The sequence below is a fragment of the Lampris incognitus genome, chromosome 3, assembly GCF_029633865.1.
Source record: "Lampris incognitus isolate fLamInc1 chromosome 3, fLamInc1.hap2, whole genome shotgun sequence".
NCBI lineage: Eukaryota > Metazoa > Chordata > Actinopteri > Lampriformes > Lampridae > Lampris > Lampris incognitus.
In genome coordinates this window covers 98941632-98962830 of record NC_079213.1, presented here as the reverse complement: position 1 = coordinate 98962830, position 21199 = coordinate 98941632, and the positions used below count along the sequence as shown (strand labels likewise).

Sequence of the window (21199 nt, the reverse complement as noted above, 5' to 3'; positions counted from 1 at the left end):
ACGCGCGTGTGTGCGGTGACCACTTCGTCAAAAAAATCACTCTTCATAACATAAGGATCATGTCCAACATATCTTAATGTCTGTTTATACCTTTCTCTCATAATATCGTCTAAACTAGCACAGTTCGGGCTAAACTAGCTCCATCTCGTCCGTTCTGCGTTTCACTTCCTGCCCCCCAGCTGAACCTCGTGCGTCATCAGAATCACATGTCTGCAGACGAGCCATTCATTGATACCCTGTGACGTCACTATGTTTTAGCGCCGCCATTTTTGTGTCCGGGACACAGCTGCACAACCACTACTGCCAGAGTAGACTAGTTGTGATTCTAGAGTCTCTAGACACAAAAGAAAGTTCATACAATATGCCCGGGATATGTTGTGCTGTTGGCTGTAACAACAGTCGTCAGAGAAACCCCAGACTACAATTTCATTCAGTCCCAAAGGAGCTAGATCGGCGGAATAAATGGCTGGCTTCAATCAGAAGGGACCGCTGGCAGCCGACTTCTAACTCCATATTGTGCTGTCAACACTTTACCGGTAAGTTACGTTTGCCTTTAACTTAGCTAATTATTATTTATATCTTTAAGCTCCCTTATAGCACCTTCTTTCACTTGCACCTTAATAAAGAGGTTTCAACTGCCAGGGTTGCTCCAGTGTTCTTCTCTATCTTAATGCTTGTCCTCACCGAGAAGCACCGGATTGCCGATCAGCAGATGCGCGCTGAGATCACCCTTATTAAATATACATTACAGTACTTAACTGCAGCATAAAGGCGAATAAGAGAGAAAAATATCTGAGCGAAAAAGATGAAAGGTAAATGACCTTGCTCAGGTTGTCTGTGAATGTTCTCATTCATCCAGGTCATGGTTATCCAAAGGAATTTAGTCGACTGCACCAGTGGCACTCGATTCAATTCCTTTGGACTTGCTCAGGTTGTTCAATATCTTGATGGTATGCACACATGTAATATTCTACCATTCTTGCCTCTCTGTCTGCTCAGGAAGAAAAAATGACAACCCCATGAGCCCTGATTATGTACCCAGCCTGTTTGCACACACTTCAGCTGGACAGCGGCAGAAAAACATCTATGCCAACAGTATGTTTGAGCATACCCAGCAGATGAAATGGAAAAAAACTGAGACTTTGGCCCCTTGCAGTGACACTGACCATGAGATTGTGGCCCCTTTCAGCACCAGCGATGACACCGACAACACCATGTGAGTACAGGCAGACTGTGAGCACAGTTACTCTCAGCCCACTCACAGCCCAGGCATCGTGGAACCATGCTCAAATGCAGCCTGCAAAGCTACAGTCAAAGCATTAACAAATGAGTGTGCTCGACTTAGAGCAGAGGTTCATAGTCTAAAGGACAAAGTTGATCTGCTTTCTTTTAACGAAGAGGCATTTAAAGGAAATGATGAAATGGTACAGGAAGTCTTCCAAGCTATGCTAAAATAATGGTTGTCTTTACCTTTCTGTCAGGATTTCTTAAAGCTAGTCCAGGACTGACTCCCTTTCATAGCTTTCTGTTAACAATGATGAGAATGACGCTCTGTTTACCTCTATATTTTTTTGTTTATTTATTTTGTATTAAGACAAGTGTTGCCAGAATATTTAATAGCACATTAGATGTCATGTATGTTAGACTGTCACCACTTATAGTTTGGCCATCAAAAGAACAAATTCAGGTCAGTCTGCCCATCTGCTTCAGGGATGACTATAGCAACTGCACTTCTATCATTGACTGTTTTGAAATGTTTATAGAGAAGCCAAGAACTTGAGAGCTCGTGCACAGACATACTCTAAGTACAAGCGTCACAACACTATAAAATACCTGATATCAATAACACCACAGGGTGTTCTATCCTTTGTGTCAAATGGCTGAGGTGGACGCACAAGCGACAAGCACATCACAGAAAACTGGATATCTTGTGAAATTGTCACCAGGAGATTTCATTCTTGCAGATAGAGGCTTCAATGTCAGAGATGCAGTTGGCCTGTATTGTGCACAGTTGAAAATACCAGCATTCACCAAAGGCAAGCAGCAACTGCATCCACTGGAACTAGATGCAACAAGGGGCCATCAGGATCCATGTGGAAAGAGTCATTGGCCTGGTCAGGAACAAGTACACCATCCTTCAGACCACCATCCCACGGTCTCTCTGCCAATCAGCCACTCAAGGACAACCTACCTCCCTTGACAAGATGGTAACAGTTTGCTGTGCTCTTTGTAATATTTGCCCATCTGTGGTCCCCACAGAATAGACAGGCAGTAGTTGCATGTAAAATGTAAAACTTGTACATCAAGGTAATAAATGTGACCTTTACTGTAACCTGTGGACTTATTGTATTTGGCTTTAAATAAACCAGCTGTAATAAAGTTCACTTTTAATACAAAAGCAACCTTAACGTCTCCAGTAGTACATCATTCATTTCATAATGTCTCCTGCCATTTAAAAGAGTAACTATGTAGGGGTTAGAGATCACAAGTGGTCTGCCATCTAACATATACGTATGCTATGTTTTATATACAGTGCATCCGGGAAGTATTCACTCCCCTTCACTTTCCCCACATTTTGTTATGTTACAGCCTTATCCCAAAATGGATTAAATTCATTTTTTTTCTCATCAATCTACACACAATACCCCATAATGACAATGTGAAAAGGGTTTTGTAGAAATTTTTGCAAATTTATTAAAAATAAAAAACTGAAATATTGCATGTACATACTAAGTATTCACACCCTTTGCTATGACACTCAAAATTGAGCTCAGGTTCATCCTGTTTCCACCGATCATCCTTGAGATGTTTCTACATCTTGATTGGAGTCCACCTGTAGTAAATTCAATTGATTGGACATGATTTGGAAAGGCACACACCTGTCTATATAAGGTCCCACTGTTGACAGTGCATGTCAGAGCAGAAACCAAGCCATGAAGTCAAAGGAATTGTCTGTGGACCGCCGAGACAGGATTGTATCGAGGCACAGATCTGGGGAAGGGTACAAAAAAATGTCTACAGCTTTGAAGGTCCCAAAGAGCACAGTGGTCTCCATCATTTGTAAATGGAAGAAGTTTGGATCCACCAGGACTCTTCCTAGAGCTCGCCACCCAGCCAAACTGAGCAATCAGGGGAGAAGGGCCTTGGTCAGGGAGGTGACCAAGAACCCGATGGTCATTCCAACAGAGCTCCAGCGTTCCTCTGTGGAGATGGGAGAACCTTCCAGAAGGACAACCATCTCTGCAGCACCACCAATCAGGCCTTTATGGCAGAGTGGCCAGACGGAAGTCTCTGCTCAGTAAAAGGCACATGACATCCCACTTGGAGTTTGCCAGAAAGCAACTAAAGGACTCTCAGACCATGAGAAACAAGATTCTCTGGTCTGATGAAACCAAGATTGAACTCTTTGGCCTGATTGCCAAACATCACGTCAGGAGGAAACCAGGCACCTCTCATCACCTTGCTAATACCATCCCTACAGCACGGTGGTGGCAGCATCATGCTGTGGGGATGTTTTTCATCGACAGGAACTGGGAGACTAGTCAGGATTGAGGGAAAAATGAATGGAGCAAAGTACAGAGAGATCCTTGATGGAAACCTGCTCCAAAGCGCTCAGGACCTCAGACTGGGGCGAAGGTTTACCTTTCAACACGACAACAACACTAAGCACACAGCCAAGACAACGAAGGAGTGGCTTTGGAACAAGTCTGTGAATGTCCTTGAGTGGCCCAGCCAGAGCCCAGACTTGAACCCCATTGAACATCTCTGGAAAGACCTGAAAAATAGCTGTGCAGCGACGCTCCCCATCTAACCTTACAGAGCTCGAGAGGATCTACAGAGAAGAATGGGAGAAATACCCCAAATATAGGTGTGCCAAGCTTGTAGCTTCATACCCAAGAAGACTTGAGGCTGTAATCACTGCCAAGGGTGCCTCAACCAAGTACTGAGTAAAGGGTGTGAATACTTATGTACATGCAATATTTCAGTTTTTTATTTTTGATAAATTTGCAAAAATTTCTACAAAACCTTTTTCACTTTGTCATTATGGGGTATTGTATGTAGATTGATGAGAAAAAAAGGAATTTAATCCATTTTGGAATAAGGATGTAACATAACAAAATGTGGGGAAAGTAAAGGGCTGTGAATACTTAGCGGATGCACTGTATAGGATTACTTTCTGCACAATCTACGGTATTTGCATGTGTTCAAGTGATGTCAGATGAATGTGTATAGACCATAAAGACAAAAGAAAAAACAGCAACAGTAGATCAGGGGCCTCATAACATTTATTCCAATTACAGCGTCTGTTCTGACCCCAGCTAGGTGTTACATTACTGTACTGAATACATGCTCTTTTGTATATTAACTGGATTCTCTTCCAGGTGAGAGATGCACACAAAAAACTCAACTGAGAACAAGATTCCTTCCTGCTCTCTATAACTGCATGAGAACTGAAGACGACAGAACTGCACATGCTTTGTTATGACGTTAGGTGTTCCAGTGCTCCCCTCTATTGGTTGTTTTAGGTACTGTTAGTTTCACCGGCTGAGAGTTCGTTTTGTTTATCTTCCGTTTGGCTCATTGTGAAGCAGCAAGCAGTGTGTGTGTGTGTGTGTGTGTGTGTGTGTGAAATGTGTTCTGTTTTTCTTCGTTTGAACCTTGGAGTAGACATGTCTGTGAGTATCAGCACTTACATGTGTTGAGATATGACACCAGTGTATTTGTATGACTATGTGTTACTGTGTACTATTTTGTTTACGACTTTGTTTGTCCACAAGTGGGCGGTGTTGCGCTTGCATGCGCGGATTGATTACGTCACTGAGACGCTGTTCATTTTCTTCTCCCAAAACGACCGTATAAACGAAGGCTGCATTTTTCCCTCCAGCAGAAGTTCGGTAGTCAGTACGATTCTTTATAACGGTTTAATAATCCACTTCATCTGCGCAGAGATAGACATAAAGTATTAATCTAGTCTTCTAACAGGTTATGGGCCCAGATAACGTTGGATTATTTAGTAGTTTGATAAAAGAAGTACACGAAGTGTGATAACCTCGGATGGCGGGATGCGCGCAGGTTAGCACGGAGTAGCAAGTTAGCAAGTGTGAAGCTAGTTAGCATCGAGAGAGGCTATCGGGAAGCTAACGGAACCTTAAGCTAACGCTACCTAGGGAGATGGAGCGGAAGAAGAGCAGGTGGCCCACATTCAACGGACAGGCCGATGAGTATGAACTGTGGGAAGAGCGAATGCTCTGTTGCATGCATGGTGTGGGGCTGAAAACCACCATTCTTACCGAGCCCGTGGGACCTTTGACAGCGGAAGAGCAGGCCCTAGACGAGGAGCGGAACGCGGACGCCTACTGCGCATTGGCGCCTTTATTGGACAACACAAGCTTGGGACTGATCTTCAGAGAAACGAAGAACAACGGTAGAGAGAGTCTACGGGTGTTGCGGGAACATTACATTGGTAAGGGCAGACCCCGGATTGTCACTCTGTATGTAACATTGACTGGGCTAAAGAAAGCTGATAATGAGACGATAACCGAATACATTATCCGAGCTGAACAAATCATTACGGCTCTCAAAGGGGCGGGAGAACCACCGAGTGAGGGACTAATGATGGCCATGGTGATGAGGGGGTTACCCGAGAGATATAAGCCATTCACTCTAATGGTGACACAAGGCAACTAGTGAAAATTAGACTCGGACACCAGGTCTGCACCCAGAAGACTGGGTAAGAGAGAGAAAGTCTGTTGAGACAGCTGCAACTCAGCCTAGAGTACAGAAAAATGTACAGACTGACGGTACACAGTCAGCACCCGAGGATGATGACGAGGAGCACCCAAGGGTGACGTCACAAGCCTCAGCCAGTGGGAGGTACCCCCAAAGGGAACGCAACCCTCCGAGATACCTGATTGACTATAGTCAGGTCGACAGTGATGACAGCTCACTCACTACTATAGATGCATACAGGGCAGTGTGCGGTGTCCCTCTGACCTTTAAAGAGGCCATGGAATCGCCAGAATCAGAAAAGTGGTCCAGGGCAATGGACGAGGAAATGGAGTCTCTAAGAGACAACAAAACATTCACCCTTACGAAATTGCCAGAGGGCAAGAAAACAGTGGGAGGAAGGTGGGTGTATGCGATAAAAACAGATATAGACGGACACGACAAGTACAAGGCTAGATTTGTCGCAAAGGGATATAGCCAGAGAGCTGGGGTGGATTATGGGGAGACATTTTCGCCGACAGCCAACCTAACAAGTGTTCGAGTGCTTCTACAGAAGGCGGCTCAGTATGACTTGATTTTACACCAGATGGATGTAAAGACGGCCTATCTTCATGCCCCCATAGACTATGACATATACATGGAACAACCTGAGGGTTATATTGAGAAGGGAGAAAAACTAGTGTGTAAACTGGAGAAGTCAATCTACGGCCTCAAGCAGTCTGGCCGCAATTGGAACTTACTGTTACACGAGTGTTTGACAGGTGATGGTTTTACACAAAACCAATCAGACCATTGTGTGTACTCCAAGGAGTCAAAGGAAGGGAAAACGATCATTATAACCTGGGTAGATGATCTTATCATAGCATCAAGCAGCACAGAGATGCTGAGTAAAGTGAAAAAGATGCTGTCCACAATTCAGGATGAAAGATCTGGGCAGGTTAAAGTGCTTTCTTGGGATGGACTTCACTCAGTCCGCCAACTGTGTAACAGTTTCACAACAAAGGTACTCTGAGAAAATATTGGAGCGTTTTGATATGCAGGAGTGCGGGGTAAGAGAAACCCCATGTGAGCAGAAATTAGACTACTCAGAAGATGCACCAAAAATGTTAGATGTGGAAAAAGTACAGAGAGGTGGTCGGGAGTCTAATATACACTACCGTTCAAAAGTTTGGGATCAAATTGAAATGTCCATATTTTTGAAGGAAAAGCACTGTACTTTTCAATGAAGATAACTTTAAACTAGTCTTAACTTTAAAGAAATACACTCTATACATTGCTAATGTGGTAAATGACTATTGTAGCTGCAAATGTCTGGTTTTTGGTGCAATATCTACATAGGTGTATAGAGGCCCATTTCAAGCAACTATCACTCCAGTGTTCTAATGGTACAATGTGTTTGCTCATTGGCTCAGGAGGCTATTTGATGATTAGAAAACCCTTGTGCAATCATGTTCACACATCTGAAAACAGTTTAGCTCGTTACAGAAGCTACAAAACTGACCTTCCTTTGAGCAGATTGAGTTTCTGGAGCATCACATTTGTGGGGTCAATTAAACGCTCAAAATGGCCAGAAAAAGAGAACTTTCATCTGAAACTCGACAGTCTATTCTTGTTCTTAGAAATGAAGGCTATTCCATGCGAGAAATTGCTAAGAAATTGAAGATTTCCTACACCGGTGTGTACTACTCCCTTCAGAGGACAGCACAAACAGGCTCTAACCAGAGTAGAAAAAGAAGTGGGAGGCCGCGTTGCACAACTGAGCAAGAAGATAAGTACATTAGAATCTCTAGTTTGAGAAACAGACGCCTCACAGGTCCCCAACTGGCATCTTCATTAAATAGTACCCGCAAAACACCAGTGTCAACATCTACAGTGAAGAGGCGGCTGCGGGATTCTGGGCTTCAGGGCAGAGTGGCAAAGAAAAAGCCATATCTGAGACTGACCAATAAAAGAAAAAGATTAAGATGGGCAAAAGAACACAGACATTGGACAGAGGAAGACTGGAAAAAAGTGTTGTGGACGGATGAATCCAAGTTTGAGGTGTTTGGATCACAAAGAAGAACGTTTGTGAGACGCAGAACAAATGAAAAGATGCTGGAAGAATGCCTGACGCCATCTGTTAAGCATGGTGGAGGTAATGTGATGGTCTGGGGTTGCTTTGGTGCTGGTAAGGTGGGAGATTTGTACAGGGTAAAAGGGATTCTGAATAAGGAAGGCTATCACTCCGTTTTGCAACGCCATGCTATACCCAGTGGACAGCGCTTGATTGGAGCCAATTTCATCCTACAACAGGACAATGACCCTAAACACACCTCCAAATTGTGCAAGAACTATTTAGAGCAGAAGCAGGCAGCTGGTATTCTATCGGTAATGGAGTGGCCAGCGCAGTCACCAGATCTGAACCCCATTGAGCTGTTGTGGGAGCAGCTTGACCGTATGGTACGCAAGAAGTGCCCATCCAACCAATCCAACTTGTGGGAGCTGCTTCTGGAAGCGTGGGGTGCAATTTCTCCAGATTACCTCAACAAATTAACAGCTAGAATGCCAAAGGTCTGCAATGCTGTAATTGCTGCAAATGGAGGATTCTTTGACGAAAGCAAAGTTTGATGTAAAAAAAATCTTATTTCAAATACAAATCATTATTTCTAACCTTGTCAATGTCTTGACTCTATTTTCTATTCATTTCACAACATATGGTGGTGAATAAGTGTGACTTTTCATGGAAAACACAAAATTGTTTGGGTGATCCCAAACTTTTGAACGGTAGTGTACTTAGCTACATGTACACGTCCAGATTTATGTTTTGTTGTGAGCAAGCTATCTCAGCATTTTGCAGAGCCTACTGAAGAGCAATGGGTGACAGTAAAAAATGTGTTTCGTTACCTTAAGGGCACCACAGACAAACAGCTCTGTTACAGGAAGAGCGATGTAGGAAGCTTGGCTTACAGGCATATAGTGATGCCGACTGGGCTTCAGATACTGCGGATAGACGCAGCACATCAGGTTACTGTGTGAGCATGAGCAGGGGAAGTGCACTTATCTCTTGGAAAGCCAAGAAACAAGCTACTGTGGCACTTTCTACGTGCGAGGCGGAGTATATGGCTCTGGCTTTAGCCATCCAGGAATGTATTTATGTTGAACAGTTACTGAGAGGTATTGATTCATATGAATACAAGAGAACAGTGGTTTATGAGGACAACCAGGGGACAATAGTTTTAGCAAAGAACCCGGTGTGTAGGCAACGCTGCAAACATGTGGATATCAAATACCACTTTATAAGGTCTACCATAAGAGAGGAAAGGATGTCATTGGTGTATTGGCCTACAGACGAAATGGTTGCGGATGTAATGACGAAGCCCGCATCCAAGGTAAAACTGAAGACATTTGCTAAGGCAATGTTTGGTGTGTGAAATGTGAGTGGTGTGGGTTATACCAAGTTTTTTTTTTTATTTTGTTCAATGAATATGAAAAGGTATACAGTAAGCACATGATTCATAAGTGGGAGTGTTGAGATATGACACCAGTGTATTTGTATGACTATGTGTTACTGTGTACTATTTTGTTTACGACTTTGTTTGTCCACAAGTGGGCGGTGTTGCGCTTGCATGCGCGGATTGATTACGTCACTGAGACGCTGTTCATTTTCTTCTTCTCCCAAAACGACCGTATAAACGAAGGCTGCATTTTTCCCCTCCAGCAGAAGTTCGGTAGTCAGTACGATTCTTTATAACGGTTTAATAATCCACTTCATCTGCGCAGAGATAGACATAAAGTATTAGTCTAGTCTTCTAACAGCATGTTATATCTGAAACGTAATTTTAGTTAAGCTACATATTACTAGAAGACGTTTCTTGTCTTGATGTTGCTAGCTAACCTATTTTAGCTAACTCCGAAGCTCATTCAAGCGGACAGCTCCCTAGCTAGCATCTGACTTAACTGACACGTTCTCATGTTTGCTAAGTTCTTATGCTAGTTTATTGTTTGGCTGTCTATATCTGGATAACGCTGAAGAAATTAATGTTATTGTTAATTGTGACATGTTATATTTCATGCTAAAAAGCAATTTCATGTAAGCTGTATGTGTTTAGTAATCTATCAATCTTTGTTTGTATTTTCAGTTTTACAATGTTGAAACCAGTAAAGCCACACTCTGTTGAAGACGGGTTTATTGAGGATTCATTTTGTTAGCTATCTGTCCAGCCTCGCTCAGACGCAATTGCGAGGACAGAATAGCGTCAAACTTAAAAGGTGCAGGAGCCAGCGCCAGTGGAGGGCTGAGTGGGTGAAACCAACCATTTTCATCTCTGGTACAAACAGAGGTTAAAAAGCTATGGAAGTGGAGGCAGTAACAACGCAGTATTCCTGCGATTTATCATCAGAAACTTGTGGCATAGCCTACACTGGTACAGTACCTGTTTGTATTCACCAGTGATCTTCAATCAATCATGTCCTGTTATCAGATATGTTTTTTCCCCAGATGCCATATCCTTGTGTCGTTCACCCATCTGCGTATTGATCGGCATCGGCGCTCTTGAAAGTCTTCAGGCTATCTCCGGTGTATGGGGGATGGGTTGTGTACAAGGTAAATATAAATGTCAGGAAAAGTAAGTTGGGGCAGACGCCTCACGGAAGTTAAGGGACAAAATAAAGCTGAAGGTAATAAATAGGGATCGCTACTAATTGATTTTTTTTCCCAAATATCGCTCTTTCATTGGTGTTGGCGGTCATGACGGCAATGACGGTCGCAGCAGAAAACTGTCAAGTCACTCAGACACAAATATGGCGGTGGGCATTTCGGAAGTGACGTATTTGGTACCCATGAATCCGTAGTAATTGATGAACTGTATCTGTTGAGGAGGCGGGCACGCCCTGCGACTACATATGACATCACTACTTCACACATTCTGATTGGGTAGGGGCTAGTTCAGTTTAGGCAAAGCCGTTTGGTTTAGGAACAGCGGGAAACAGCAGATTGACTTTAGACGCAGCTCGTCCAGGACCCCCTCCTGAGCCTGCGGCCTCGCTCCTTAGACGCAGCTCGGGTCTGCGGCCCTCGCACCTTTACTAACCAACTCTATGTCAACGTGGATTATAAAAAAAATACAGAGCTAAATAACTATAAAGCAACGCTAGGTAGCAATATAATCCGTGACGTCATATGTAGTCGAAGAACCCCGAGCAGAAATGGAACCCACACCGGAACAGCGGACATTCACTGTCTGTGAGTGCAGAGACGTGGGAGACAGCGTGGTGTTTCTTTGACGTCCGCACCAAGCATCAGTCACGGTATATATTGACAGGTAAACTCCACCGGTGGAAACTAAGAGACATGTTGGTTATAATGAAAAACATCGACATGAGCGGAAACGGTCATGGAAATGATCCGTTATCGGCAAAAAAAAAAATCAATAACATGCATCCTTAGTTTGAATTGTAGATACTCTAATTTGGTTAAAAAAAAGGGCTGAATCATCATTGCAATATTTTTGTTTTATGTAATTTATTTTGCATTATTCAAGATTATTAGGTTGCATAATTTCACCAGATATGTGCAGCTTTTGACTGTCAAGAGCTCCATTTGCAAAGAATTTCTCACTGAAGAAACGATTAGGATGATTTTTAAAAGGGACGTAAGGCAGCTAGCCCAAGTCATTGAATCAGACTAAACTATATTTGTCAGATCCATTATCACGAGTAGAGCTGGGTGATATGGACAAAATAAAATATCACGATATTTTTGGACCAAAAAATATCGATATTTTGTCCATATTATGGGGGTGACTAAGTATTTTCACAAAACATTTACACAAGATTTTTGATAGTCATCAGTAATGCCTATATAATAACTCGGTGGGTAAAGGCAAATAATAGAAGAGCTAGAAGTCTGGTAAGTTCAGAAAATTACCTTTACTGTACTGCAGCCTATAAAACCAGGAAAAGACAACACTTTTGCCATTTCACGATATTACCATATCCAAAATCCGAGGCAATATCTAGTCTTATCATGATATCGATATATTTCCCAGCCCTATTCAAGCGCAGTCATAAAAAAACGGACTTTACTATATTGTTTCCTATTGAGCAATAACCGATTTAACATAAAGGGCTCAATATCCTATACAATGCGTCCTTTGCAATGTGACTATAACGTGTGTACACCGAAATTTCGATTCTGAATGATACATTGTGATTTCAATCCTAGTAAAAAGCATGAATGAAATGTTAATAGATTTAAATACCCAGTTCGTGGCAACACAATAACAGAACTCTTGGTGTGCAACCAAAAGATAATGGGTAGTTCAAGGGAATGTAGTTTTGATCGGTATTGAAGAGACGGTGGGCTGGTGAGCCTGCTGCGAAGGAGCTTATAATTTTGGGCTTTCTATAATAGTCACAGAATCCATTTCTGAGTTACCTGCCAAGGTAAGCACCGAGCTAACAACGCACATGAGACACTTGCTCCAGTACAACTTTCCCCTCCAACATCCAACTTTGGTTTCTACCTACGAGCTCACCTTGAATAGCACAAGGGATAGTCACATCAGATCTAACAGGACTATGTCAAAACTTAGTTTATGGCTGGACCGTGTATGGTCCATGTTTGAAATTGTGGCCAAATGGTGACAGGGCTAGTTAGTATGGTCTATAATGTCAATTCCTGGATATTAAATGTTCATCTGCAACTTTCGGTATTGGTTCCAGTAATATTTGTTGTTAAAGTGTACTGAAGTAGCATATCACATGACACAGTTAAGCTACATTCAAGTAAAAAAAAAAATGCTATAAATGCAGCTGCAAGAACAATATTTTCCACTCATATCTTTGGATGTTTGATTTTAAAAAGAGAATTTAATTTAACTTTAGGTACAAGTACTCTACTTGTTAACTGCCCCTCTTTCATCTGTTTCCATCTGTGGCTGTCTCATTTTTCTTTAGGATACTTTAATTGTACTCCCCCCTCACAACTCTTGTTGCATGGCGAGTCGTTTTCTCTCCAACTCTGCTCTATGCTGGACTGTTATCGTGCATAACTAGATGGGGAATGAGCAGCAATATTCCATTCTTGGCATGCAATATCGATCTGCTGACATATTAACTCCTAGCGGCCCAACCGTGTCAAACTCTAAACATGATCACTAAGCGGCGGCATTTGTGGTTGTAGAACTGGCTTGCCTGACGGTGCAGCCAAAAATTTGATTATGTTCTAACAGAATAAAACTGACAATGCAAAAAAAAAAATGAATCGACCATCTTTATTTACCGACAGAGGTCTCTAATAGCAGGGCTAGAATTCACACATCTGCAGAGCACTCAGCCGTTCCGCACAACGAACAACTGTATTTCTTTCAGAGCGATTATGCAGCGGTGTCACTGTGGAAATTTAAGGGCAGGTCAACAATGGAGAAAATTATCGGCACGAAAACAGACTGCAGAAACAAATTAGAGCCGGGCTGGGTTCACAGCTGTCCCAGTATGCTGGACTGGAGTGTGTAAACAGTAGTCTGAGGGTCTGCGGGCTTCCAAAGGACTACAGCTGCATCTTAATGCAAGGACCTCCTCTCCTCGTCTCATCTTAGGGAAACACCAAGGCATCTTTAACTTGTACATAGCTTGTTATGTAGCAGAAGGGGTAGGAGGACTTTGTCAATGAGTAGCACCCAAATATAAGTAAATGAAATCACAAGTAGAAACTTTCAAGCTGTAAATTATTCCAGTTGACTGGTGTCAAAATATCAATTTTAAGTTATGAAAGTAATCACCTTATGACCATTTAGTCCTTTGGAAACACGTCGATACAAAAGAACCCCAATACAGAATGGGCTCCATCTAATCCATGTGTCCCCGATGTAGGTACTAGGATCAAAGTATCAGCATCATCTGAAATACAATCTGAGATTTCCTATGAAAATAGTTTAGATTTACAGGTCTAATATTTTAGATTAGACCCAACTTTATAAAATATAAAACAAAAATCCCAGTTCTAAAGTAAAGTCCTTAAAATCTCAATGAGTGAAGCAGTAACTTCTTCTAAAATACCCAGTGTGGTAAAGCTTATATGAGCTTGAGTTGGATCCCTGCAGTGCCCGTTAGGAAGCAACAAATCAAGCAAGCTATGAGACATCGCAAGCCAAAAGGATACGCCTCTATTTGGAAATGCGTATTTTTCCAAGCAGCAATTACAAAAAAGTATCAATGAATAATGCATAACCTCTGAAAAAAATACTGTATGAAAACATCCCTGCTACTTTGTTTCCAAGTACAAAACCTCTACCAATAAGTTGCTCCAGAGTAGCAAGAAGTCCTTTTCTTTTTTCCAACGTTTTTTGTGTTCATTTCTGTTTTTTTCGTCTTCTTTTTTATTTTTAATTGGTAAAATTCAGTCCTCAAACTTGAGTGTCATAGATAATGACAGTCTTCATCACTTTGCTGAAGGATCCAGGAACATGCAAGCCTCGTAGTGGAGGTGCCTAGGGGCTCCTGTGGGCCCGAGGGATAGCAGCCGGGGCTTAGGCCAGGGCTGGGAAGGCCTCGGGGTCATCCACGTTGGGCACAGAAACACCACTTGACTGGAGGAAAGAAAGAGTAAGAAAATCTGACCGATATCATCATGACCCTTTCGCAAAAGCCTTCAGTTGACTCAGAACTTAAAACAAGAGTTAGGTCAAGCTTGTTCATTTACTAAGCCACAGGATTTCAAATGACAACAAAACTAGGTATAAAATGACCTGATAGATTAAATGTTACTAGTCACCTTGTCTGTCCTTCCTCCACGGGGTGGCCTTGTAGCAGCTCCATCACGAGCCTCACGGGGTTCGCCCCTGCCACGGCCTCCTCCTCTACCACCACGGGGTCCCCCACGGCCACGGCCTGGACGGCCAAGGTCTCCAAAGTTGATCTCCAGCTGGGACGTAATGTCATTGGCTGGTTTGCGGAAGTGGTGTTCATCCTCTACCTGAGATAGGAAAGTGGAAAACCATTATTTCTAAATCTAAACAGGGTTAAAAGGATTGGGTAATAATACTTGAGATATTTCAAGTGTGGTCCCCCCCCCCCCATTTAATTTCCACAAGGTTATATAATCAGAATCATGTTTATTGGCCATGCAGGTTTGCACATACATGGAATTCGACTCCGGTTTCGTGGCTCTATCAGTGTACTTAAGAATAACAACACAAGAATCTTCAGATATACACACACGAGGATTGAATGATACATACCTTGCTCTCATCTATTTCAGGGTCTATCAGAGTGCCCTTCTTCTCCTGTGTTAGAGCAGAGGAAAAAAAAACTTTTTTGAAACAATTACTGAGCAGACTGACAGATTGCAACATTTGACTGGAACCTGTGCATTCGCAACTTTAGCTACTGTTTACTTAGAGGCAATTCATTTTCAAGAAAATCTAACATATACCATAATCCCTTCATCTCCCTGTTACCCTGCCATGACCCACCCAACTACACTGGCACAAATCTTAACATACAGGTCTAAATTTACATTAAGCGGGCATACCCCTTCCAAGGGCTTTGCCAATTTATTGCAAACATGAGACTTACTAGAGATTATCAATATAGCTCTGAAGTTGTGGGACTTCCCAATGCTAAACCTTTCTAGCATTTGATGAATCTTGATTCACCAGTGATGAGCAACTTTATCAAAATTAAAAAGAAAATAATTGACATGTTTTTCTGACACATTGCAGAAAGAGCCCAAGAATTGTGTCTCCTCACATCCTCTGCCTTGGATTTGTGCAGCACATATCCTTTCTTCCACTCAGCTCCCTCGTTGGCCTTGCGGATGTTGAACTCCACTTTGGCCCGCTCCTTGTCCTGCATGGCCTTCCATTCATCGAGAGTCATTTCCTTGGGTCCTTCTTCCTTGACTTCCTCTGCCTCATTCTCTCTGCATCATAAAGCATTGTCAGTAATAACCCCTCTATCACAATATGCCTTAACATTTTTCAAATGAGATAATTTTGACAACCCTGATATTTCAGACCATAACTTGCGACATGAATACAGCTCTAATTTGGTTACAGCAAACTGGAATCCATAGGAATACACTCAAGTGGAATGAAAATACGTTTAAGGGGAAAAAAAAAAACACACTTGTTCTCAGAGTCAGCTGCTGGATGCTCCTCTCCCTCAGGGTTCTCCTCAGTGACGTTTGATTGGTCAAGCTCACTGCAATAAAATCAAAAGTTAGAGCCCATGTTAATATTACCATCCACTGAAACCCACCTGCCCAAAGGTTTATAAATTACACCCAGATCTCAAGCAAATAGCAGAAAATTCTACCAAATACTTAATCAAAAAAATACTAGCTATTGACCTAAAAACTTATGAGAAATCAGATGTCCTGGTCTGACAATTTTCATCCGTCATGCAACTTCCCCATTATGTAAATGATCTATAAGCACTTACGTCAGTTCATCCTTGACGGTGCCCCAGTTGTGAGATCCACTTCCACCGCGCTTTTCCTCACCTTTAAGGCTGCTGAAACAACATTTGCTTTAGCCATGAGCTTGAAAAGAGAGCTGCATACAAACACATTTTGATAGCCAACACATTTAAACTAAAACTGCATTCTACCTAGTAGCGCAACTACTGCAGAATAAGCATTAACATCATGCAAACCAAAAACTGAACGATTACAACTGCATTCTACCTAGTAGCACAAATTACTACAGAATAAGCATTAACATTATGCAAGCCAAAAACTGAACAGAAAAATACTTACGATCGGTCACTGCCACTGTGTCTGTCAAATTCGCGTTTCCCCCGAGAGTCAAAACCATCACTGCGGCCCATTCCCCGTCCCCTGCCTCCACGGCCTCCTCTACCACCACCACGTCCCCTCATCGGCCTATCACCAACAGGCCTAAGATGACGGAGGGAACACCAATAAAACTGTTGTATCGAAGAATGCATCAAGTCAATTGGATTATTAAGACGACAGATTTCTCAATTGATTTGAGTATTTAGGAATATAGAATCATTCTCCTTGAAATATGGATCCCAAATAATATAAATCCCGTGAACTCTAGTTTAACTCACTTCTCTACAGAGAATTCCCCTCCCTCAGTCTTCTCGCCAGCTTCTCCAGCAGGCCTCTCAAAGCGGCGTGGGGGTCGCCTGTCCACAGGCCGCCTGTCTGTGGGGGGCCGGCCCTCTCCCTGGCCACCCTGAGGCCTGGAGCCATCACCTTCTGGCCTCCGGGCCATTCTCCTCATACCAGCGCCTGGGGGGGGGGGAACAAAAAAAAAACCCCAGATAGATTAGAGGAACAATAGAATCAATAAACCAGAGCCCACAGCTGAGGTCAAGACAAGATAAAGGAGTGGCTTTGTTTTTGTTAAAATAATTTTTAACAACATTCAATTAAGGTGCAATAAATATAGCCAGCCAAAGTGGAAATAAACCCACAATTATGTAGAAAATGTGCATAACGTGGGTTCCCAACACCTGGCCAAGACCACCGTCAATGACGCCCTCAAAGATGAATACTCTCGTGTGTGTGTGTGTGTGTGTGTGTGTGTGTGTGTGTGTGTGTGTGTGTGTGTGTGTGTGTGTGTGTGTGTGAATTAATTGTAAAGCGCTTTGAGTGGCTGTTGCAGCTAGAAAAACGCTATATAAAACGCAACTTGGTTGTCATTTTACCATTTTGTTCTGCAGCTTTGTTTAACCCAGTTTCACCTTGATGTTGGTGGCAACGCATATCAATTCTTCAGGAACTACCATGCAGCATGCTCATAGTCTGGTCACATAAGTCCCTCCCATTGCCCAAGTCATCAGATACCAAAATAGATACTATCCCCAACACTACAGCAGCTGAGTGCATATTAGTAGGCGCACCTGTCACATCTTCGGGCAACCAGATATAACTACACGTTGCAATCCCATACAGATTGTTATAATGTCCAATAACCACACATGTACCCCAATAACACCGACGCCGGCGGGTTCGACTAAGTGCTCCGTTAAATTAACGAGTGGAAACCCAGTGAAGGCAGAGGTGTTCCGAGTGGTTTCACGTTAATGTTGACAGTGCATATGTGTTAAAAATCACCGAATGAGAATTAGTTTCCGATGTTAAACGATCCACCAAAAAGCCAGTATTGTGCGCCGATGGAAGATGGCAGGTTAAGTCTCGTTTAGCACGCCCTACAATCCAGCCACGAGGTTTTACTACCATGCGACTGCACAGGTTTTGAAAGTCCTGCTGCCAAAAGACAAATCCAACACAAAAGTTGTCTAGTGAGGATATTTGCCTGAAGTCGATCGTGCGTTGCTACGTCATTTTATTGATTGCCTTTAACTTGGGATTCGCGTCTACAATATAATCATTTCTCAAACCGACGGCCAATAATTTCGATCACGCCGAGTTGAACTAAACCGACCATACTCCAAAAACGCCGACAGATCGTTCTCATTGCAGCTCACATGGCTTGACATTGTGAACTGGTGTGTATGGACGGCTTTCAACAGGTTGTCAGGCTTTCCAGTCGTGCCTGTCGAGCAAGGCCGGAGGGGAGTGTACAGGCCACAAGTTAACCGTGCACACTCGCTTGTCACGGCATGCACTGCAGTGATGGGGGGCCCCCCCATCTACTACATGCAGTACATGTTTAGTAACGGTGGCCTTGTTCCAACGGACGGCTGCCCGAACGGACACAAAGGGCACGGCGTGGACCTCATGTTACCCCCTCTGGGGTCGCTCCTGTCTTGCGCACAGGCAGCTTAGCTAGTTAGCTTACGATGTTGTCGATGCAGTCTTGCCTAGCTGAATAGTATTTAATATAAAGTAATATAGCTCACCATCCTTCTTGAGCGGAACGGGTGCCTGAATCTCCTCCTTCTTATCGGCGAGGGGGTTCTTTCTGTCTTTCTGGGACTCCTTTTTCTGTTGCTTGGCAGCCTGGGCTGCTGTCTTGGCGGCACCGGGAACGGGAGCCTCCTTCTTCTTTATCTCCGCAAGCTTCAACAACTCGAACGGATCCGACTCGTCGTCAAATAGCTGGTCGAACCGATTGGTTATGGCGCAGCCAAAACCTTCTTGCATTTGTCCGGGCATGATGGCGCCCCTTCAGCAGGATTTTCCACCGATTCTACGAGGCTTGGTGCGAACACTTCGCTATATGAAGCCACAAGATGGCTGGGAAAAAGACCTTCTTCTCTTCCGGCGCTGTAGACATCCGGGACTTCAGAGATGGCGCGGGGTGGGTCGTGTAGTTCTTTCATAGTGAGCAAGTTGAAGAAATGAAAGAGGACGGACTACTAAAAAACTACGTCACCCAAAGTGACACTGTCGACGTCATTTTTTTTTCTACCCTCAGTGGACGCACAGCACGAGTTGTACATTAATAATTGTCTGCTGGTGTTTTTGTTCTGTTGTTTGACTGAGAGTTTTTCAGATCATTTCTCTACCTCCTCAGATTTTTGTGGAATTCAAAGTAGGAGTTATCTAACCAAAAAGGAAACATCTTGTCATAAATGTTATTAATATGACAGGTGTAGACAACAAAAGGTCAAGAAAGGTCACCATAACAAATGCAGCGGAAACAGAGAGAAACCAGATTAACGTTGCAGTGAAGGTTCTGATTATTATTGTCGTCATATTATCTCACATCAGTAATATGAGGGCAATGGACAAATACTTCCGCTTGCTTAGCCTATATTATACTGCTATGGGCTATTTGACTGTTATTTGTGTTCGGAGTAACAATTTGCCCATTGCACTGACTATAACGGTGATTCAGTTTTCTAAATTCGTTACGCTAAGATGCTTAAGGATTTTTCTAAATTAAGAAAAATATAGCAAAACTGCCCCCAAACACTCACACAAAACTCCACGTCTCTTTCTTTTTTCCTGCAGCGTGTCAAGGCATTAGAAAAGCATTTAGAAATGCACAATCACCCACAATAACCTGTTTGACTTTCTTTAGGGGATTCTTGCAAAGACAAGCTACCGCATAACTCAAGCTTGATTCATTCTAATGGGGCGCAAAGGTCTGGGTCGTTTGAGGAATTTCATAAAGGACATATTAGCCTACCACTGTCGGTTATTTATGCCCAGAAAAAAAAGAAAAGGGATTATTGTAATTGAAAAAGTAATAAATGGACGCCTCTGTTGTCCAGGCTCTCATCTGTTAGCTTATTGCTTTAAAGGGCCATACCGGTGTTTTTCTTGACTTTACTCTGGATCAGTGCGTTTCTCAGCACCACGGATTTCCATTTATTTCAATCTTCTTCTACTACTACTACTACTACTGCTACTACTGCTACTACGACTACCACTGCTACGACTACTACTGCCACTACTACTTTTGGCTGCTCCCGTTAGGGGTCGACACAGCGGATCATCCGTTTCCATTTCTTCCAGTCTTCTGCGTCTTCCTCTGTCACACCAGCCACCTGCATGTCCTCCCTCACAACATCCATAAACCTCCTCTTTGGCCTTCCTCTTTTCCTCTTCCCTGGCAGCTCCATATTCAGCATCCTTCTCCCAATATACCCAGCATCTCTCCTCCACACATGTCCAAGCCACCTCAATCTTGCCTCTCTTGCTTTGTCTCCATACTTATTACAAGCAAATTTCCATTTATTTCAATACGGTATGAAAATCAACTTGCAGACTTGAAATTTGCTTGTAATAAGCAGTCCATTACAGTGAACATGTAGTCATCTTCTTTTTCTTTTTTTGCGAAAGTTATCATCCCAGCTGTAACTTTAACAGAAAAATAAAGGGGACTTAACGTTCATTGTAATGGAGTACCCATATCAAGGCCAACAGAAGTGGATGGAAACTGCCCGGAACGCGTTCAAAAAGAAGAAAGCAAATCGAAACATTGTGGTATGCTTTGGAAAATGGTCCATAGTGACGTTAATTATACGAGGTTTATAGCGAATGGGCTGAAACGGGGGGGAAAATACCGGGATGGTCCTTTAACGCGATCGCGCTGCTGGCACGCAGACTATAATATATTGTCCCATTACGGCGCACTGCTGCGGAGCAGAGGACTAACCCTGCGCCAGCACTGGGATTTACCGCTGTTTATAGAAAAGGACCGACCGAGGAATTAACCACACTTTTTTTTAACCATTCCTTTTAGATGGTCTACTTTTTCCACTGCGGACCACTTTTCCCATATTCGAGGGGGTTGGTTTTACGGCCGTCCCGAGATGACATCTCCGGTAACCAAGGCGATGATAGAGTCGTACGCGCTCATGATCTTGGTCATGGGGACATTTTTCGTCTATTTCTGCGGAATGGTGTGGGCTTTCTGTAACCCCAAACTGAGCGGGGACGAGGAGGAGCCGGCGGCATCCGACAGCGACTGCTGGGTGTGCGCTCCGGATCACGGCGCGCAGACTGAGCGCTGCTCAGCGCACCGCGCCGGGGTCTGCCTCGCTCGCACCACCTACATCAACTTCTCTGGAGACGCCGACAGTCTGCTGGACCACGGAGCTGCAG

The 21199-nt window shown here is 43.3% G+C and overlaps 2 protein-coding genes across 3 annotated transcripts; one reads left to right on the top strand and one right to left on the bottom strand.

Annotated features, from left to right (window-relative positions):
• Positions 1-281: 281 nt before the first annotated feature.
• On the top strand, positions 282-2393 carry LOC130110760 (THAP domain-containing protein 1-like). The gene is made up of 3 exons (XM_056277942.1): positions 282-536; positions 1000-1216; positions 1965-2393. The coding sequence occupies exons 1-3, from the start codon at positions 362-364 to the stop codon at positions 1966-1968; spliced, it is 396 nt and encodes a 131-aa protein (XP_056133917.1). The 5' UTR covers positions 282-361; the 3' UTR covers positions 1969-2393.
• A 10572-nt stretch (positions 2394-12965) lies between these two features.
• Positions 12966-18905, bottom strand: serbp1a (SERPINE1 mRNA binding protein 1a). Of its 2 annotated transcripts, none has more exons than XM_056275708.1 (9): positions 18544-18905; positions 16783-16966; positions 16466-16606; positions 16150-16221; positions 15835-15909; positions 15457-15628; positions 14946-14990; positions 14480-14680; positions 12966-14294 (listed from the first exon to the last, which is right to left on the bottom strand). In XM_056275708.1, the coding sequence occupies exons 1-9, from the start codon at positions 18797-18799 to the stop codon at positions 14235-14237; spliced, it is 1206 nt and encodes a 401-aa protein (XP_056131683.1). In that variant the 5' UTR covers positions 18800-18905; the 3' UTR covers positions 12966-14234. The 2 variants fall into 2 exon arrangements, with proteins under 2 accessions (XP_056131683.1, XP_056131684.1); XM_056275709.1 differs by having other exon boundaries at positions 16150-16218.
• Positions 18906-21199: the final 2294 nt, after the last annotated feature.

Coding starts and splice junctions, on each gene's coding strand:
- LOC130110760 (XM_056277942.1), top strand. CDS start 362: ATGCCCGGGATATGTTGTGCTGTTGGCTGTAACAACAGTCGTCAGAGA. Junction 537..999: donor GTGCTGTCAACACTTTACCG/GTAAGTTACGTT, acceptor CTGTCTGCTCAG/GAAGAAAAAATGACAACCCC.
- serbp1a (XM_056275708.1), bottom strand. CDS start 18,799: ATGCCCGGACAAATGCAAGAAGGTTTTGGCTGCGCCATAACCAATCGG. Junction 16,607..16,782: donor GGGGAATTCTCTGTAGAGAA/GTGAGTTAAACT, acceptor CCGTCATCTTAG/GCCTGTTGGTGATAGGCCGA. Junction 14,991..15,456: donor ACAAATCCAAGGCAGAGGAT/GTGAGGAGACAC, acceptor GCTCTAACACAG/GAGAAGAAGGGCACTCTGAT.